The sequence below is a fragment of the Mustela nivalis genome (genome assembly GCF_964662115.1).
Source record: "Mustela nivalis genome assembly, chromosome: 9".
NCBI lineage: Eukaryota > Metazoa > Chordata > Mammalia > Carnivora > Mustelidae > Mustela > Mustela nivalis.
The window spans coordinates 21986489-22005742 of NC_139028.1; the positions used below are offsets into that span (position 1 = coordinate 21986489).

The 19254-nt window shown below is 41.6% G+C and overlaps 2 protein-coding genes and 1 long non-coding RNA gene across 3 annotated transcripts in view; 2 read left to right on the forward strand and 1 right to left on the reverse strand.

Moving 5' to 3' along the window:
* The window catches only part of UBE4A (ubiquitination factor E4A), a 42642-nt gene extending 35861 nt beyond the window's left edge, over window positions 1-6781 (forward strand). Inside the window, exons 18-20 of the mRNA XM_082683558.1 lie at window positions 578-725; window positions 2503-2660; window positions 3800-6781. Coding sequence (XP_082539684.1) covers window positions 578-725; window positions 2503-2660; window positions 3800-3929 — 436 coding nt within the window. The 3' untranslated portion in view covers window positions 3930-6781. The remainder of the gene's footprint in view (window positions 1-577; window positions 726-2502; window positions 2661-3799) is intronic.
* LOC309840972 lies at window positions 6417-8630 on the reverse strand. Its single transcript, XR_014298877.1, has 2 exons — window positions 8443-8630; window positions 6417-7314 (listed from the first exon to the last, which is right to left on the reverse strand). It is a non-coding gene; the product is annotated as an uncharacterized lncRNA (long non-coding RNA).
* Window positions 8631-8736: 106 nt separating this feature from the next.
* ATP5MG (ATP synthase membrane subunit g) lies at window positions 8737-16644 on the forward strand. Its single transcript, XM_082683674.1, has 3 exons — window positions 8737-9105; window positions 15030-15190; window positions 16442-16644. The coding sequence occupies exons 1-3, from the start codon at window positions 9054-9056 to the stop codon at window positions 16538-16540; spliced, it is 312 nt and encodes a 103-aa protein (XP_082539800.1). The 5' UTR covers window positions 8737-9053; the 3' UTR covers window positions 16541-16644.
* The last annotated feature ends 2610 nt before the right edge of the window (window positions 16645-19254 follow it).

Here is a 19254-nt window from a genome sequence, read left to right on the forward strand (position 1 = left end):
GGAATGACTGGTAATTATGTGGAAATAGAAAAGAAATGGTTCATTTCTAGTTGGTTGATGAAAGAATTTTACGTAGTTTTTTTTTTTTTTTTTTTTTAAAGATTTTATTTATTTATTTGACAGACAGAGATCACAAGTAGGTAGAGAGGCAGGCAGAGAGAGAGAGAGGAGGAAGCAGGCTTTCTGCGGAGCAGACAGCCCGATGTGGGGCTCGATCCCAGGACACTGGGATTCTGACCTGAGCTGAAGGCAGAGGCTTTAATCCACTGAGCCACACAGGTGCCCCGAATTTTACGTAGTTTTAATCATGAAATTTTGTCTGACTTCTGGGACACTGTTTAAAATTTTCAGCATTCTGCCTGTATCTGTGCAAAGGTAAACTTTAATACTTGTAACCAGTGTTTAGAAAAGCAGTATTCTTTTTAAGGTTACGGAAGACTTGATAGACTTCCTTCCTAAAAATTAGAAGAAATCTTTCTATATCAAAAGAACATTGATGGCATGTAAGAGATGGGGAACCTTGTTCCTCAGGACCTTTCCTCTGATGCTCAGTTTCTTTCTGATGCTGACCTTCCAGGGATGAGGAGAACTTCTGTGCTACGGTGCCCAAGGATGGACGTTCCTATTCCCCAACTCTCTTTGCACAGACAGTCCGAGTCCTCAAGAAAATAAATAAGCCCGGGAATATGATTGTGGCTTTCAGCAACTTAGCAGAGAGAATCAAGGTAAGGCAAGGAGGATTTGTTTATTAACTTACTCAGTAGAAATCACTGTGTTCACTCAACTGTTCTGCTGGTTACCCTATTTCAAGGGGTGAAAAGGGTATTGCCTTGGGACGCCTGGGTGGCTCAGTGGGTGGCTCTCTGCCTTGGGGCTCAGGTCATGATCCCAGGGTCCTGGGATCGAGGCCTGCATCACGCTCTCTGCTCGGCAGGGAGTTTGCTTCCCCCTCTCTCTGCCTGCCTCTCTGCCTACTTGTGATCTCTCCCTCTCCGTCAAATAAATAAATAAAGCCTTTTAAAAAAAAAATGAATTCCAGTTAGTAACATACAATGTTAGTTTCAGGTGTACAAGACTGTAATTAAAGAATTCCATCCATCACCATATCATCGTATCATCACTACCATATTCTTAATTCTCTTTTCAACGTGAAAGGGAAGAACAGAAAATTGATTTAAGAAGCTTCTACTAGGAGAGAAAAATATACAGCCTTTTGTAGACTGTTTCTGTACAGTGTTACCAATAGACTTGAAAATCTATATTGTTAATGCAAAACTTTTTCAGATAAAATTCAAGATCAGTTGTCTTTAGTCTTTTGATTTGTATAGATTTTCTTTTTTTTTTTTTTTTTTTTTTTTTAAGATTTTGTTTATTTACTTGACAGAGATCACAAGGAGGCAGAGAGAGGGACAGAGAGTAGGGGGGAAGCAGGCTCCCTGCTGAGCAGAGAGCCCGATGTAGGGCTCCATCCCAGGACCCTGAGATCATGAGCTGAGCCAAAGGCAGAGGCTTAACCCACTGAGCCACCCAAGCACCCTAGATTTTCTTTGTTCATTATATTTGTAGTTAGTAGTTGGCTTCTATGGGAATAGTAATATATTTTGTAGATGAAAATACTATCTTACATTCAACTAATCCCCTTTGGTGGAGTTTGACAGAGCTCCATTAGTTACAAAGAAGGAAAAATCATGGCACAGGCTCTAATAATAGAAAACCTTCCTTATTAAAAAAAAAAAAAAAAAGAAAGAAAACCTTCTTTGTTAACATGCATGTTCCCTTCACTGAATTACTTTTTTTATTGAGTTGAGCTCCATCTTGCCTAGAGCTTAGCCAGATGGGTCCCTGAGGAACTAGAGTCATGAAGGGATCAAAATGTTGAAGCTACTTTTAAACTCCTCCCATACCTGTTTGTACCTAAAACCAGAAGCTGCTTTTCATACACTGACTGCATGAGTGACTCTGCAAATAACTCTCTTACCACTGTCCCCTTTGCAATGATGACATTTACAGTAGGACTGCTGCCAGGAGGATCTTGTGTGTGATAAGTTTCTTTGTTAACACTTAAACCCATCTCTGGTCATGACTGCCAGCCGCTGAGCCACACTGAGGTTTGGGAGTTGGGGTTGAATGCTCAGCTTGCTTTTATAACGTCCCTGGCCTCTTTAGAAAATAAAGCTGAGAATCCGGGCACTTGGGTGGCTCAGTCATTAAGCAGCTGCCTGCAGCTCAGGTCATGATCCCAGGGTCCTGGGATCGAGCCCTTCTTTGGGCTCCCTGCTCAGGGGGATGCCTGCTTCTCCCTCTCCCACTCCCCCTGCTTATGTTCCCTCCCTGTGTCTCTTTCTGTCAAATAAATAAATAAAATCTTTTATTTTTTAAAGGCTGAGAATTGCCATTGTTACTCTAAAGGGTCCTCAGTGACCTTTTAAGGTTATAGTTACTGAGTATTTGGAATTCAGCTGCTCTGTGAATTCACCTTAACGACCAGTTGTTTGTGCTTAGTCTCTAGCTGACCTCCAACAACAGGAGGAGGAGACCTACGCAGACGCCTGTGATGAGTTTCTGGATCCCATCATGAGCACACTTATGTCTGACCCTGTGGTGCTGCCGTCCTCCAGAGTCACTGTGGATAGATCCACCATTGCCAGACATTTGCTCAGGTATGCAAGTCCCAAAGAGCAGCCTCAAGACAATAGACGTGTGTGTTTGCTCTCCTTTTTCCCCAGTTCCTAATACATCCAGGATGTGATTCATACTGTTGATTTATAAATGAGTTAGGGAGGCATTTCGGGAGAGGTATATCAGTTGACTGTTAAGGATTTAAACATCCAAAACGGGACACTTTGTTGAGAAATGGTGGCCCTAACCCCTTACCTGCTCCTTCCTTGAAGAAATCATTTCTATCAGATGTTATAAATTATGAACCTGAAGACTTGAACTTGTTTTAATTGTGTTTAAGGTGTAAAAATATGAGAAGTTTGTTTTGTTTAAGTCCAGTATACACTGTAGCCATCATGCATAGGTTAAGCCAGCTTCTGCTGCTGTCTCACTCAGCCACGATGGCCAACGAGTCCAGCTGGGGCCTGCTGCATAAGCTTGACATGGGTACTGAGAAGCTCTTCCTATTTAAAATGAAGTTCTATAAGTTGATCCAAATTTAAGGGAATACAATTTTTTAAACATTGCAAAAGGGAATTTTCTACTTTGTGGTATTTGGTATTAAGCATTCACTACACGCATAATGCTTTAGTAGGCGATCTGTCTTTTCCAAAATGTTAGTGAAAATTTATATTTTATTGTGGCCTCAGGATACAGATAGAAGATAGAATCAGCTCTTGAAGTATACTGTAAACCCCCTTACCTGTCAGGAAGCCATAATCTGTGTTTACTTGTGCAGCAGTCAGCTAAGTAAATCAGGTGTCATTCTCCAAAGCTTTATGCCCTAACACCTTAGACTGTTCGAGAGACTGTCAGTAACACTACCAGCAGCTCTCTACGCTGACGTGAGTGTGCAGGCTCTCTGCAGTCCAACCAAGTATGATCTGAGTAGCAATGTGAAAATCAAGTTTGTTAAGTAACAGAGAGACAATTAGCGAAATAATCTGCAGAACCCAGGAACCTCCTGAATCACTCTTTCTCTCGTCTCGTCTCCTTTCTAACCTCAAGGCAGCGCCTGACTCAGACTTATAGCACGTCCGGCTTCATTCTCAGAGGGAGATGGGCCCGCTTTTCTAGCTTGGGCTTTGGCGGTTCGAGCTTACAGAAATAACCACCTTCCCTTTCTCTCTCTCTGTCCCAGTGACCAAACCGATCCCTTTAACCGTAGTCCCCTCACCATGGACCAGATCCGGCCAAACACAGAACTAAAAGAAAAAATCCAACGGTGGCTTGCAGAGAGGAAGCAACAACAAAAGGAGCAACTTGAATAAATACTGTGAACTAAACAAACCAAAAACAACCAACCCCAGAATGTAGATAAGCAATTGTTTATGGTTTCTCTCTTTTTGGTTCCATTCCTCTTTCTTTCTTTCTCTCTTTCTTTCTGTTTTTAACTAGAGAACTGCTCTTGCTGAAATTATGACAATTTAGATTTATTCCTAAGAATTTTACAGTGCTCTCCTGGCTTGCAGGAAATTATGCTGATTATAGCAGCACCAAGTTTGGAAATGACCACTCATTTGTACCCTTTGTTCTCTCTTCCTACTCTTCATTCTTTTCCTTCCTTAAGTTATATTAACTTCAACTATTAAACCTTCCTGCCACCTTACTGTTGCTCTGTCAAGAACTGCTCAAATACCTTTGGAGAGCCCAGCTTTTAAGTATATGATGTCACATATTTTGGTGACAGGTGACACCATCAGAAAGTCCTGTGTCATCGAGGTATTTACTGGTCTTCATGACCTGGATGTCGGCCCTTTTCTTGTTATAGTTCTGCTATATTACAGAATAACCTTTCACACAAAAGCAGATACCTTGATTTGTTTGAGTGGGCTTTTGAATAGAATAGATGAGATTTTCAAAAAGGAATCTTCATGCAATTTCTGTTGGTAATATTTAATTTTGTATTATCTCATCACTCAGAGATCCAGTGGAGGACAAACATTCTCCCCTAGGGCTGTCATCACCACAAAAAACTTAGCTTCGTAATATTTTTAGGATTGGTAGGACAAACGTGAATTTTTGATAATTCAGAAAATTAAGTGAAAGAAAAAAGGCTGTTAGGCCCTCTTTATCTTATGGAAATCTGTTGCCACAACAACTAGGCTTGAGTGGAAAAGTTAGGGAACAAATATTATAACCATCAAAGATGTCATTTTGAGACACTGTTATCAACAATATATTTCAGTAATATAGACACCATGTGCATTTTTATATTGGTCTAGTGTAAAGTGAGTACAACTTTATATTGTCTCTTCCATGGTAAGATGTATGCATTGTGTGGCCATGTTTACTGACACACTCTAGACAAAATTCTGAGACTATAACATGTATATAGTTAGTTTGTTTGGGCTTGTGACCTAACTTCCAAGAGCTGCGTCTAACTCAGCCTTAGGTCATCAATTAATAAAGTAGGAATTTGAGCACAACCTTGTCCACAGCTGTTTTAAATATCCACATAGCCCCCTGGATTTAGTAGGCGGATGGGTCCCACTTTTGCAAGTTGAGCTTGCAGCTCCCTACTCAGTTGCACGGCTTACCAAATGCTAAGTGAGGCACATTCTCCTATGGATTATGTCACTCTCCCTGTTAGCCTAAAGGTATCATAAGTGACAAGGGAAGTGAAAGGATCTAGAAACAGGGGTCACTTTCATCTTTAACCATGGCCTCTTTCAAGTAAGATGGTAGTTTTAGGATATTCTAGCACGAGTTGCTCTAAGCAGTCCTTAATGTGCTTTTGATGGCATCACTTGGAAAACCTTACATCAGAGGGCATCCCACACTAGGTATAAAGTAGATGTTGCCTATTGCTGTGCTTAAAAATGAAAAAGGAGTCTAGGACTCTTAGAAATGCCGAAATGTAAGATTGAATGTGCACCTGGGCGTTTAAGGCTTGGGTTACCAGGATTTGTTTATTTTCTTAAAATGAGCTTCATTTCATATTTATTATCCTCCTTTACTTTTCTGAGAATGAATTGTGTATAAAATAGCTTCTGTCTACTTAAAATTATCTTCCAAACCCAATCTAATGGGATGTTTTCATTTTTTTTTTTTAAGTGGGGAAAACACCAGAGTTTTATAGGAGGAAATTGGAGGAAAAATGGGCACAAAACCTCAGAAGGCAGCTGTTCACAGCAGCTTTCTAATTAACAACCTCTATGCTGCCTCTTGTATCTGTGTCTGTATTCTACTTCTGTGGTCTTCAGATTGTAAGCCTTTCCTGGCAAGCTTTTTTTTTTTCCTAAAACTTTTTATGAATGGCTACGGCACCATTAATGCTGCTGAGTATCTTTAAACTCATCACAAAGGCAAGTGTATAGCTTAAGGCCACTGTTGGTAAGGAAACCAAGTGTCCTCTGTGCCTTTTTTTCTTTCCTTGAAGTAATTTAAGAACATCCCAAAAATGAGACTAAAGAATTATCATCTTGGTGTACACCATGGTGCGTATATGCGCTTGGAAGCTTAAAGAGATGTTTTGTTACCTGGAACTCAGAAACAGCTCTAAAATCTATTAGAGCAGACTTTCTGATAAACCCAGTTTTCTGTGTTGGCTTTGCTGGAGTATGATAGGAAAATGAAGACTTTTTATCAGCTCTGGTATTGCTTACCAAGAGGGTGATAACTCAACTTGGAAAATTATTTAAGTAGGCTTTATCAAGCAATCTTGGTTTGTTGTTGTTGTTGTTTTTTTTTTTTTTTTAGTATAGTTTGTAATGGATATGTAAAAACAAACATTAAAGGTTTTTTAATGGTGCAGGTGAAGGTGCCAGTTGCTATTTGGTATCATAGTCTACAAAAGCTTCATTACTTTCTTTGATGCTGGTTGCTAAGCAGCCATTGCCCAGAGCATAAGTCTACTGGGTGCCTTTACAAGCCAGAGAGGCTGATGCTGCACTGTTGGTGTCATGTGAGGAAATAATGCACATGCTCTGACTGCTACACAGGAAAACCTAGACAAAAAAAAAAAAAAAGTACAAAATAAAACAACAAAAAGGTTGATTGAAATAAAATTTGATCAACATAACTGTACTTTGAAACATTCCAGGAAGGTTACTTCTTGTCAAACTTGCCTGGGGGTGTTTGTTCAAAGCTTGTATTTAATAAATGAACACCTGACTTACAACCTTTGTTATCACTTCCTTCATTACAGTATGAAAAGCTAGTGGCAGTTTCTCGGAATTTTGAGAGGACTCTGACCTTCACTTCTCTTTAAGGTGGTATCAAATGTCCGTCGCCTGGCTGAGCTAACCTCCCTTACCAGGCTTCTGGACCCACGAGTTTTGCAGAAGAGTGTTTGGGCATATTTTTTCCTCATCGGTTCACGTCCAGCTTCGCTTTTCTTTATCTAGCCTAAACCCCAGGTCTTTCATTTTAATCATTCACTATCACATTCCCTGTCTTTTTTTTTTTTTTAAGATTTTATTTATTTATTTGACAGATCACAAGTAGGCAGAGAGGGGGAAAGCAGAGTCCCCGCTGAACAGAGAGCCCAATGTGGAGCTCGATCCCAGGACCCAGAGATCATGACCCATTGAGCCACCCAGGTGCCCCCACATTCCCTGTCTTGCCCCTAGTTTCTTTACCCTTTCCCTGTGAGAACTCAGTTTAGATTGACCCAGTCATTCCTCTCTGTTCCAGTATCCAAGTTGTAGACCACTGTTGGAGAAAAATGACACAATCTTGAGTGCTGTGACCACAAATCAATGGTTGCTAACTGCCCAACAACGCTATGTGTCCAGAAACTCAGCTCCAATCCAAACTTGAACCTTTCTGCCAATCTTTCAGACCTTCACTGAAGATCTTGCCTTCCACTTAAATAGAAAGATACAGATTTCAGAATTTTCACTTTCAGATTTCTCTCCCATCATCCCATCTGTGAATAAGCCCCAAGGTTCCAAGGCTAATCCCCCCAATCTTCTTTCTTGTCTCTTCAGATATTTTATCAATCCTTCTCTATATTCAGCGTCCACCTGAAGTTCCACATCCTTACTTGGTCTTATTGAGTGGAGGAGGGCACAGAGGGAGAAGGAAAGAATCTTAAGCAGGCTCCATGCCCAGGCTGAGCCCAGCGCAGGGCCCAAAGGGGGGCTCAGGGCACAACTCTGAGATCATAACCTGAGGTGTAATCACGTCAGATGTCTAAGGACTGACCCACACAAGCACCCCTTATTTGGTTTTCCAACTTACAGTCCTTTATAGACATACTCTGGCTTCTATCCTAATTTTCTGAAACTGCTGTAGCTAATATTTCCATATTGGTAAATTAACTTTCCCAGTCTTAATTTGACTTCTCTGGAGCACTTGGCAGCTGAATCACTGCCATTGAAACGATGCTCTTGGCTCCTTGATGTCAACCCTAATTTTTCTTTCCACCTGACTATTTCATCAATCAGATTTGTTCACGCTTCTCCAGGGTACATTACACACATCAAATGCTTCTCACATCAAATACCACTTCCCTAGATAAATCTTTTCTCCCAGTCATATTAAAGTTTCAATCCTGAAGTACAGAGCTGTTATGTCTTCTCTAGAAATCTTTCCAGATCACCATCACTCCTAATTGCATTCGACTCTTACCTGTTTACACTGCAATCGTGTCAGATCCCAACTCTGCCCCTCACTAGCTATGTGGCCATTTATCAATCCCAGTCTTAAATGGGGGACACTGCCTAACAGGCTTTCTCAAATTCCAAAAGGCCTGGCATACTGGAGGCCCGACATACTGGAGGCCCTCCCTCAGTAAATGTTTTGTTGCTCCCATCTCCATAGTTCCTTGCGACTCACTAGGGAATTAGAGGGACTGGACTCCGATCCCGATACAAAATGAAGGGGAGATCGGGACTAGGAAAGATCCGCTGAAGAAAGGCAAAGGACTGAATCACATGACAGGTTATGTGGCGCCGGCTCTGACCATAACTCTCCACGTTTGAGCTGTCTGTCTTTATAAGACGATCGTCCTGGCCTAGGAAAACCTTACAGACGCCTTCCAGGTCTAACTTCCCACGTTTTCTCAGAAAAATAGCTAACACCGGAGCCGGCCCGCGCCAAGGCCGGCATGGGAGGCCCACAGCGCATGCGCCCGCCCTCCGAGGGCGGGCCTTCCGGGCCTCTGTGAGCGGCTGCCCCAACAGATGCCTGTTCCTCCGCCGAAGCCCACCGCTCTCCACGTGTTCTCTGACCTCACCTTTCCATCTGCTCTTTCTCCTCCGAGGCTGAAGAGAATAATGTGGCTAACTAGATTCCGGAATGGTAACAGGACGCCTAAATACTTTGGACCGGCACGGAAAGAGGAGGCCTGACCTTGGAAGCGGAACGGGGTCCTGCGGCGGGTCCTTCGGGCGGGGAGGGTGACATTCAGCGGCCGTCCCGGGCGACGGACCTTCGAGCTTGGAACCATGGCCCAGTTTGTCCGTAACCTGGCGGAGAAGGCCCCGGCGCTGGTGAACGGTGAGCGCGGCGGCGGACTGCCGGGGCGGGAGGGTCTGAGGGGACGCCGCGGGCGGTGGTGCCTCGAGGGCCCCGCGGAAGCTGGGGAGGGACGGCCGGTGTGGGGGCTCGGGGGAGGGAGAGCAGGGGCCAGGCTGCGACTCCTCTAGCCTTTCCGTCCGCCTGGCCTGCAGCTGGGGCTCTCAGTACACTCAAGAAGTTCGGAATTCTAACCGCCACAGTGAAGGAGGGGAGGGCTGTGTGGGAAGGCTGGAGTCGCCCTCCACTGCCGCCATGACGCCCCCTTAGATGTCGAGGCGTGGGGGTATGGAGGGTAGGGCCCTGCGGCCGAACGAGGGAAAGGGAGGGCAGAGGCAGGTGAAAGTACCGTAAATTTGACCGCACCGGGCTGTCTGGTTTCAAATAGGGTATCTGGAAGTCTACATACGTTTTTAGGGGTAGGCATGCTTTTTGAACGTCGACTTTGCTTTCTGTCCTGGCCAGATTATGAAATGCTTCTTTAATCTAATGGAAATTTTAGATGGAATTGGACTTTGTGGACGAATATCCCTGCTCCCACAAACATAGAAAGGGAGGTGTATGAACAGTAATCTTTATCATTCTAGCGTTAATATTCATGGAGCTTTTTTCAGTTTGAAAAAAACCGTTGTCTTACTGACAGACCGCTGTACTTGAGAACGACCCTGAATAGTCAACAGCCCTGAGAAGTAGCCTCTTCTGTCAGGAAATATCGCAGTTGTCTTCTGGGTAGCAAGCTCTTCCATTTTATTTCCAAAGTGAGATGAAATAAAATGAGGGGAGCGTCTTCTCTGGAGTGCTATATTCTAGTGAGCGGTTGAAGAACGTATCTCTAGATAGCTTTCACTCAAATTTGATTCTGAAATGGGAATAGAAATAATTTTCTGACTATATGTGATATTTTTTAACCTATTTTACTGTGATCGATTTATCTTCTTCCTTTGCTCCCATCAGCAGCCAGTAGATTATTGAAGGCATTAGGGTGCCAAATACAATAATGTTTGAGCCTCTCCTCCTACACAACCCCACAGTCGACTAATTTACACATTTCCGTAAAGAGCTCAAGTTTGCAGTGTTACTAAGATCATCCCAGTACTTGTTTTGATAGAGCTCTACACTTCTTTACATGAATAAAAAGAGAAGGATTGTGGCTTTATCCTTTAGACTTTTGTGGATGATTCGAAGCAACATTTTTTTTAAGTTTCGGGTGAATTTTTTTTCCCCCCTGGGGCATGGCTTTCACATTTTTCAGGTGGTGGGTTTGCAAACTAACTTAGTAATAAAATGCAAAAGAAGAGTAATACCAAAAGGAAATTTTACTAAGAAGCAAACTCTCCTGTATTATTGTAATTAAAAGTAACAGTTGTGGGACGCCTGGGTGGCTCAGTTGGTTGGACAACTGCCTTCTGCTCAGGTCATGATCCTGGATTCCTGGGATCGAGTCCCGCATCAGGCTCCCAGCTCCATGGGGAGTCTGCTTCGCTCTTTGACCTTCTCCTCACTCATGCTCTCTCTCACTGTCTCTCTCTCAAATAAATAAATAAAATATTAAAAAAAAAAAAAAAAAGTAACAGTTGTTATTCTTCCAGAAGTACTCAGAAAGAACTACTCAGCTGGGGCCAGGCTGTTAAATGTGAAATATATTTTGCTTTGTAATGTAATTCAGTGTATTAAATGTAAATGTTAAATGTCTAATAAAAATTGGGACACCTGGCTAGCTCAGTCAGTGGAGCCTGCAACTCTTGATTTTGGGTTGCAGGTTCAAGCTCCACGTAGAGATTACTTAAAAATCAATTCTTTTGGGGCGCCAGGTGGCTCAGTGGGTTAAAGCCTCTGCCTTCAGCTCAGGTCATGATCTCAGGGTTCTGGGATGGAGCCTTGCATCAGACTCTCTGCTCAGCAGGAAACCTGCTTCCCTTCCTCTCTCTGCTTGCCTCTCTGCCTACTTATGATCTCTCTCTCACGCTCTGTCTCTGTGTCAAATAAATAAATGAAATCTTTAAACAAACAAACAAAAAAAATCAATTCTTTAAAAAAAAAAAATTGCTAACCGTGTGCCTGGGTGGCTCAGTCAGTTAGGCTTCTGCCTGCTCAGGGGAAGCCTGCTGCTCCCTCTCCCTCTGCCTGCTGCTCTTGAGCTTGTGCACTCTTTCCCCCATGCGCTCTCTGTATCAAATAAATAAATCTTTTAAAGGGGGGGGGGCGCCTGGGTGGCTCAGTCGTTAAGCATCTGCCTTAGGCTCAGGTCATGATCCTGGGGTCCTGGGATGGAGTCCCATATGGAGCTCCCTTCTTGGTGGGCAGCCTGCTCTCTCCGTCTACCCCTGCTTGTGTTCCCTCTCCGGCTGTCTCTCTCTCTCTCTGTCAAATACATACATACAGGGCGCCTGGGTGGCTCAGTGGGTTAAGCCGCTGCCTTCGGCTCAGGTCATGATCTCAGAGTCCTGTGATCGAGTGCCGCATTGGGCTCTCTGCTCAGCGGGGGGCCTGCTTCCCTCTCTCTCTCTCTCTGCCTGCCTCTCTGTCTACTTGTGATTTCACTCTGTCAAATAAATAAGTAAAATCTTTTTAAAAAGTACATACATACATACATAATCTTATTTTTTTTTTTTTAACTGACTATAGGAGCATCTGGGTGGCTCAGTCTATAGAGCATGACTCTCAGTCTCTGGGTCGTGATTTCGAGCCCCATGTTCGGCACAGAACTTGTTTTTATATATAGAGAGAGAGTTTATGTTTAAAAAAAAATTACTATATCTGCTAATTAACCTGGGGATACAAAGAAGCTACAGAAATTAGTAACTTTATCATCAGACTTCCCCAAAGAAGTCATAAGAGTTTAATTTTTTTTCATGGTTACTAAAATTGAAAAGTTATTGAGATTTTACCAGTCTTCCCATTAATCTCTTCCTGTTCCAGGAGCCCATCCAGGTTCCACATCGTATTGAGTTGTTAATCTCCCTAGATTCCTCTGACATGTAACACTTTAATGACAGTTTTTCTTACTTTCCACGACTTTGACAGTTTTGTTTTGTTTTGTTTTGTTTTTAAGTATTTTTGTAAATACCTATCTAGGTGTCCTATAAAGATGTTCTCCAATCTGGATTTGTCTGGTATTTTTCTCGTGATCAGTCAAGCTATGGATTTTGAGAAAGAATATTACAAAAGTGAAGCTCCACGTAGAGACTACTTAAAAATCAGTTCTTTTGGGGCACCACATGCTATAATCACATATCAGGATGTACGTGATACCTGTGTAACATCACTGATGAAATAGTTTTCATCATTTGGTTATGGTGGTGTTGCTAGGTTTCTCACTGTAAAGCTACTGTTTTTTCCCTTCCCATAATCTGTTCCCTAGAAGCAAGTAACTAAGTTTTCTCAGTGGTGTGTGCTGAGGGGGCAGGGAGCAGCTGCCAACAGCAGGGATCCCATCTCCTGTAGGAAGGAGTATTTACATATAATTAAATGGAATTCTATGAGAAAGATTTGTTCTTCCCTGTGTGTTTATTCAGTCATGTATGGACTCATGTACATTTATTTACTCTTCCTTACCTCCAAAAGTATGTTATTTATTTTGTTCAAATTGTTGCAGCCTTGGCCATTGAGAACCCTTTCAGGTTGGCACCTCTGTCCCATTGAGTACCCCCTTTCTTGTACTACAAAATCCTTCAAAGTCATGTTACATTCTCCCTGCCCAGCCTTAGAATCAACCATTTCTCCAAGGAGTCCTAGTTTCTTTTGTTGGACAACGTACTTTGAAACTAAGATCTAGGCAATGAATATCTTTCTTGCTACTAGACTGCTAGAATGTCATTACTTCTGGGGCCTCTTAAGGGTGTGTGTGTATGGTAACCCATGTGTATATATGCATATACATGATTGTTTCTGTATCTGCCCATCTGTATATATACTGAACTACAGGTGAGGTCATATGAATGTCTCCAACTCTAATCCAGTACTATGGGATTTATTCTTGCTTCTTTTCTTGCCTGTTTATAATTTTCCTACAGTGAGAAACCTGGCTCCCATCATCCACCATTCATTTACATCTGTTTTATTCATCCCTTATACATACATAAAGCAGTTTGAAACTTTTTAACCTGTACTCCCTGAAAAACAAATTTACCAACTAAAGTATAGTGTTTGTGTACAAAGTACTGTTGTTGTTGTTGTTGTTGTTGTTTACTTTTAAAGATTTTATTTATTTGACAGAGAGAGATCACAGGTAGACAGAGAGAGAGAGGGAAGCAGGCTTCCTGCTGAGCAGAGAGCCCGAAGTGGGACTCGATCCCAGGACCCTGAGATCATGACCTGAGCCGAAGGCAGCGGCTTAACCCACTGAGCCATCCAGGCCCCCCAAAGTACTGTGTTTTTTTTTTAAAGGATGAAATATCTGTGTTGAAGATAACTATAAAGACAATTAAACAAGATTTTGTACTCTGTGATAGACCTCCCCTTTTTTGTGTGTGATAGCCCCATCCTCCAGGCACTGTCAGTTCTATGTAGAACTTGTGTCTCCTTAAAGATTTACCCATGGCTGTGAACACAAAGGATGGTGCAGATACTGATTCTAAGAGTAGTGAATACCCAAATCCAGGAAGCTAATAATAGAAGTACCAAGAACCTTGGATAATCCATCTTTACCGTGTTTTGGGTTTGTTTTAATTTTTTGTTTTTGTTTAAGATTTATTTTAGAGAGCGAGTACATGCACAAGCATGAGGGCAGGGCAGAGGGAGAAGCAGACTCCCCGCTGAGTAGGGAGCCCAGTGTGGGATTCCAGAACCCTGGAATCATAACCTGAACTGAAGAAAGACACTTCACTGCAGGAGCTACCCAGGCACCACCCCCCCATCTTTGAATAGTAGACAGTTTATGGATGTTCATGCAAGTGTGCTGTTTCTATCACATTGTCTTGTTGTAACTTTTTTTATAAAATTACTTCCTCGGGATGCCTTGGTGACTCAGTCCATTAGACATCTGCCTTCGGCTTAGGTCATGATCCCAGGTTCCTGGGATTGAGGCCCGCATTAGGCTTCTTGCTTATCAGGGAACCTGCTTCTCTGTCTCCCTCTGCTGCTCCCCCTGCTTGTGCTCTCTTACTGTCAAATAAATAAATAAAATCTTTTTTTAAAAAATTTTTTTAAATGCCTTTCTCTTGCTGAAATCACTACCATAATCTTACATCTACTTGGGTTATTAAGAATTTTTTTTTCTCTGAAATAGTAACTACCTTGAGGAATTTCACAAGAGTAATAGATTTGAGTTTGGCTGCTCTGAACAATACATGTAGGTTTTATTTTTATTATTTGTACGGTTTTGAAGGAGGAGCAGCTGGGCTTTTGTTAAGGAAAGATTTAATTCACATATTGATGAGGATACCAAAAATGGGCACTAATTGGGATAATTCCATCTGGATTCATAGCCAACACTTTGACAAGTTTTAATCTTATTCTTAAGGATGCTGTTCTGTGTAGCTCGTTCCCTCCCCTTCCACACTTTTTCCCTCCAAATTTTTTACTTGCTCTACCAAGAAAATAAGGCTACATTGCTCTGTTTTCTTGCTTCTGAATCCAACTTCTCATAACTTTACAGTTAACCAGATTTGCCATTCGTAAATGAAGTAACCGTACTGGCTGGCCACTAGTGAAGTCCTGGCATAATTGAATGTGCTTACAGCTTCCTGCCTGATTGAACTTCCCTGTGACACAGGTGTTCTGCATCTTTAAAAGCCTCTTGTTACCAGGGAGCAGCTTTGACTTTTTCACACAGGGTGCACATTTGGTACAAGCAGTGAATGAATGTGATGCATGAATAAATATTTGTGTCCGGCCCACACATCTGCTTCTTTGGGTCTCTTGTGAGTTCATCCTGGTTTTTTGTTTTGTTTTGTTTTGTTTTCCAGCTGCTGTGACTTACTCAAAGCCTCGATTGGCTACATTTTGGCACTATGCCAAAGTTGAGCTGGTTCCTCCAACCCCTGCTGAGATCCCTACAGCTATTCAGAGCTTGAAAAAAATAGTCAAGAGTGCTCAAACTGGTAGCTTCAAACAGCTCACAGTTAAGGTAACTATGGGCTAAATGAAAACGTATGTGCGTAACTGAAAATGTCTTCCCTTGGGATTTTTTTGATTGTTTTGATTAATATATGTATTTTCCAGTGAGACTAAAACCTACATAATGAAAGATAATCTCTTTCTTGACTGCTGAGAAAGATACTTACCTTTCTAATGTTGTCATCTGGGTTGAAATAATTCAGCTATCATATGTCTTTGTTTCCTGTTAGTCTTCTAACAAAGAAAGGAGCATTTTTTCTGGGCAACTCTTTTCCCTCTCCTATTTTGGTTAGTATACTAAAATAGGATGGCTTACTTTGCTGATTTTGTACTTTTTTTAATCCAAAGGCCTGGAAATACTCCCGGTTTAGCCAAAAGATCTCTTGGACTATCAGGCAACTAACACTTACATGAAGATAAAAATATCAAAACCTAGCAAGTGTATCATGTAATATGAAGGGTTACTGAATAGCATTAAGATAAAATCTAAAGATTGTTAAGAACTGGAACTTGGATTTTATGTTTGCTTGTTTGAGCCAAACAACTAAATTATTTCTGGCTTTAGAATCTACATCCTGGAAAATACAGTTGTTTTTCAGACCTCTGGTATTTCTGGTCTAGTTTGAAGGGGAAAATTAAAATTCACATCCAGGTGCTAAAAGGAAAGGCCCGGTTTTGTTGTAGAGGAGTACTTCAACTGGAGTTTCAAGATTCTTAGTTGCACTTGCACACAGCGTGCTTTTTCAGGGCAGTAAAACATTGATCTGTGAAACTGAGTCATTACTGAATACTTGGAAAGAGTTAAACCAAATAATAAATGAAGAAAGGGGAAGACAGAGCTCTTCATCTGTCAACGAATTCTCTTTGGCCAGACAGAAATGTCTCTTCAGAGACTTCCCTTACTATGGCCATCCTTTCATATGAATGCCCTGTCTAAATGTGTCAGCTATTTCCAGGATGTGGGTTGTTCTAGGGCTCATAAAGTGTCTCATAAACTAATAATGAAAGGGTTAAGTCAGTTCAGGTCTTTAAAGAATGCTTTGAAAGAATTTATAAGCTCTGGACTACTTACCTTACATAATTGAAAGTTCAAGTGTCTCAGCTGTTGAACAAAGTTAACATCAGTAAACTTTGACTTTGGCTAAAACTGCTCTCTAAATGAATAGCATCCTTACATTCTCTGTTACTTGATCCTGGGGAAGAGTACTTTTAAATACATAAGAAAAACAATGTACATTAAAATTTGTGCTGCTTTTTTCAGGAAGCTCTGCTGAATGGTTTGGTGGCCACCGAGGTGTGGATGTGGTTTTATGTCGGCGAGATCATAGGCAAGCGTGGCATCATTGGCTATAATGTTTGAAGACCAATCTTTAACATCTGTTTATATGTGGCTTATTATTTGAGGGTTTTTGGACCATGTGTGATCATACTGGTACTTGAATAAAAGAAGATAATGTGTCAAAATCAGTGTTTTCTCTGTCAGACACTACATGGAAGGATTATAGTTTCTCTTGATAATAAGATGGATTGTCTTGCTTTAATACATTAATACATCTCATCTCTAAGGGCATGTCTTTGCTTAACCTAAAATCGGAAAGGATATATGTGAATATACCAACCTGGCAAATACATTTTTGAGGATAACATTCTAACCTGAAGGTTTGAAATACATGACAAATTTATTTTATTTCCAGAATAGTCAGGGAAAAGGTCTTGGGAAAACTAGGACTTGCTACAATAAGAAAAATAGTAATACCACGTGCCATAGTGATATAGTTAAATCATGTCCATAATATAAAGAATAAAATTTGGATGGTTTCTCTTTGCTACAGAAATTTTTTTTTTTAAGATTTTATTTATTTGACAGACACAGCAAGAGAGGGAACACAAGCAGGGGGAGTGGGAGAGGGAGAAATAGGCTTCCTGCAGAGCAGGGACCCCGATGGGGGGCTCCATCCCAGGACCCTGGGATCATGACCTGAGCTGAATGCACATGCTTAATGACTGAACCACCCAGGCACCCCAGAGATCGACCTTTTGATAACACCTGCATTTATAAATGTTAGAGTACTTCGTTGTAGTCTAAGTAAGTATCTTTACACCATCTTTAACACCAGGACAGAGCTACTAAGAGCCACCACCTCCTTTTTAAATCTAATTTTGATGTGTGTTAAATTATTAATCTGTTCAGTTCATGATTTTTAGAACCTATCTTAATAAAAATAAAATACCCTATGGATATTTAAATAGTTAAAAATTTAGTATTCTCTATTGTTCTAAATAGTACATTATGTCCTGAAATAAATACAAATGCTTGCTATCTGTCTTCTTGAGCTGTTATTATTGAGGATGTAGGAGAGACTTAATCATTCATTGGCTTTTCAGGGGATTTTACCATCTTTGAATGGTTTATTGGTACATTTCTAAATCCATCGTAACTCCTGCAGCCAGGGCAAGACCTGCATTACCAGCTGACGGCCAAAAGCTAACTGCATACTGAAAAAGCATTATGGCTCACAGTACAGTATTAATCCTTTAACAGTACTGAACATTCACCCAGTCAGTCCCAAATTTATCCACTTAGAAAACCACTGCTTTAGCTTAATCAAGGGAATTTTTCCTAAGTGATCAGCAGGAAAGTCTCCACAGTGGCTGCTGCTTTTCTGAAATGAAGTCATGCCTAACTTACTGCTTCTTGAAGTAATCACAGGTGGTCAAAACTGAAACTACCTCTTCAAAAGACATTTGGTAACTTAAAATATGCATAGCAAAAGACTGAAAATTACTACTACAGTCCTAGTAATCTTCAGGGGTTTCTCAGTTTCATAACAGTGAGAATTAAATTTAAAGGTATGAGATCAGCTAGCACTAATAACCTTTAAGGCCTAGTTGATTCATGACATGTAATTTTTTTGGTAACCACCTGGTCACCCCCAAAAAGTCCTCAAAACAAACATTTACTACTCACTCCACTGCAACTTCCTCCTCTGCCATCCAGCACATCTCCAGTGTGTGGTGGTTAATAGTGCATGTACAGTATTTTCTTAAGTTAAAATAGCGGGCTCCTCAAAGTGGCAACTTCACTTTTGCCCTCCTGAACCCCAAAAGTCTTTTCTCTCCTAGTGAAGAGCCATCGAGGCTGGCTTTCACTGAATTTGTGGGTGCTGAGTCATGAGCAGACAACTTCAGCATCCCTCAGATACTCGTGTAACTCCTAAATCCAGGCACTGTGCTAAAGAATAGAAGCAGACGTCATGGATAAGACTGAATGTTACCTGTTTCAGTGTTCGGTGAGACAGGTAATTAAGCGTGCAGTTACAATGTGAAAAGTGCTATAAAGAGGGAAGTGAAAGGCATGCTTGAAAGAGTCTGACCCAGACTTGTGAAGAGGGTTCAAAGAAGGCTGTCCGAGGAACCAGTATCAAAAGTGAATTAGAAGAGTAAGAGCCAAGAATGGAACCTGGTACACTGGGCAGGTAGAACAGCCTGTGTAAAGGCTATTAAGTCAGTGGTGCCTCATTTCCTCGGCTGTTACCCCTTGCCTTTCGGCTCAGGTCATGATCCCAGGGTCCTGTGATTGAGCCCTGCATGGGACTCCTTGCTCGGCGGGGAGCCTGCTGCTCTCTCTGCCTCTAAGGCTCCCCCTGCTTGTGCACTTTTGCTCTCTATCGAATAAAATCTTAAAAAAAAATAAAAAAAAGGCTGTCAAGTCAGAAGAAATTGGACACATTGGAGGTTGTGAAAGAACATACATCTGGCTGAATCTCCAGGTAGAAGTAGTGATGTAAGGTCGTAGAATGGGGACCAGATCATGAAGTTCCTTTTATGCCATACCAGGGTTTGGGCTATCTTAAGGCCAGTGCATGGAAAACCATAGAAAGAGTTTGACAAGGCACAATTTCTGCCCTCCGTTTGTCTGGTCTAACAGCAGCAGGCAATTTCAATTCCAGGTAACAGAAGCCAGGACAGAAACCTGCACAGGGTGCATCCGAGAACACAGGTGCCCCCCCACCTTTGCTCACTATGTAGAAGCCCAGACATTGTTAGCACAAGGTGACAACAAAGAGGGGAGAG

Bases quoted from the DNA above. Each gene is read 5' to 3' on its own strand.
- ATP5MG (XM_082683674.1), top strand. From the start codon at position 9,054: ATGGCCCAGTTTGTCCGTAACCTGGCGGAGAAGGCCCCGGCGCTGGTG. The intron at 9,106-15,029 runs GTGAGCGCGGCG...TTTGTTTTCCAG, and splicing joins GGCCCCGGCGCTGGTGAACG to CTGCTGTGACTTACTCAAAG. The intron at 15,191-16,441 runs GTAACTATGGGC...TGCTTTTTTCAG, and splicing joins TCAAACAGCTCACAGTTAAG to GAAGCTCTGCTGAATGGTTT.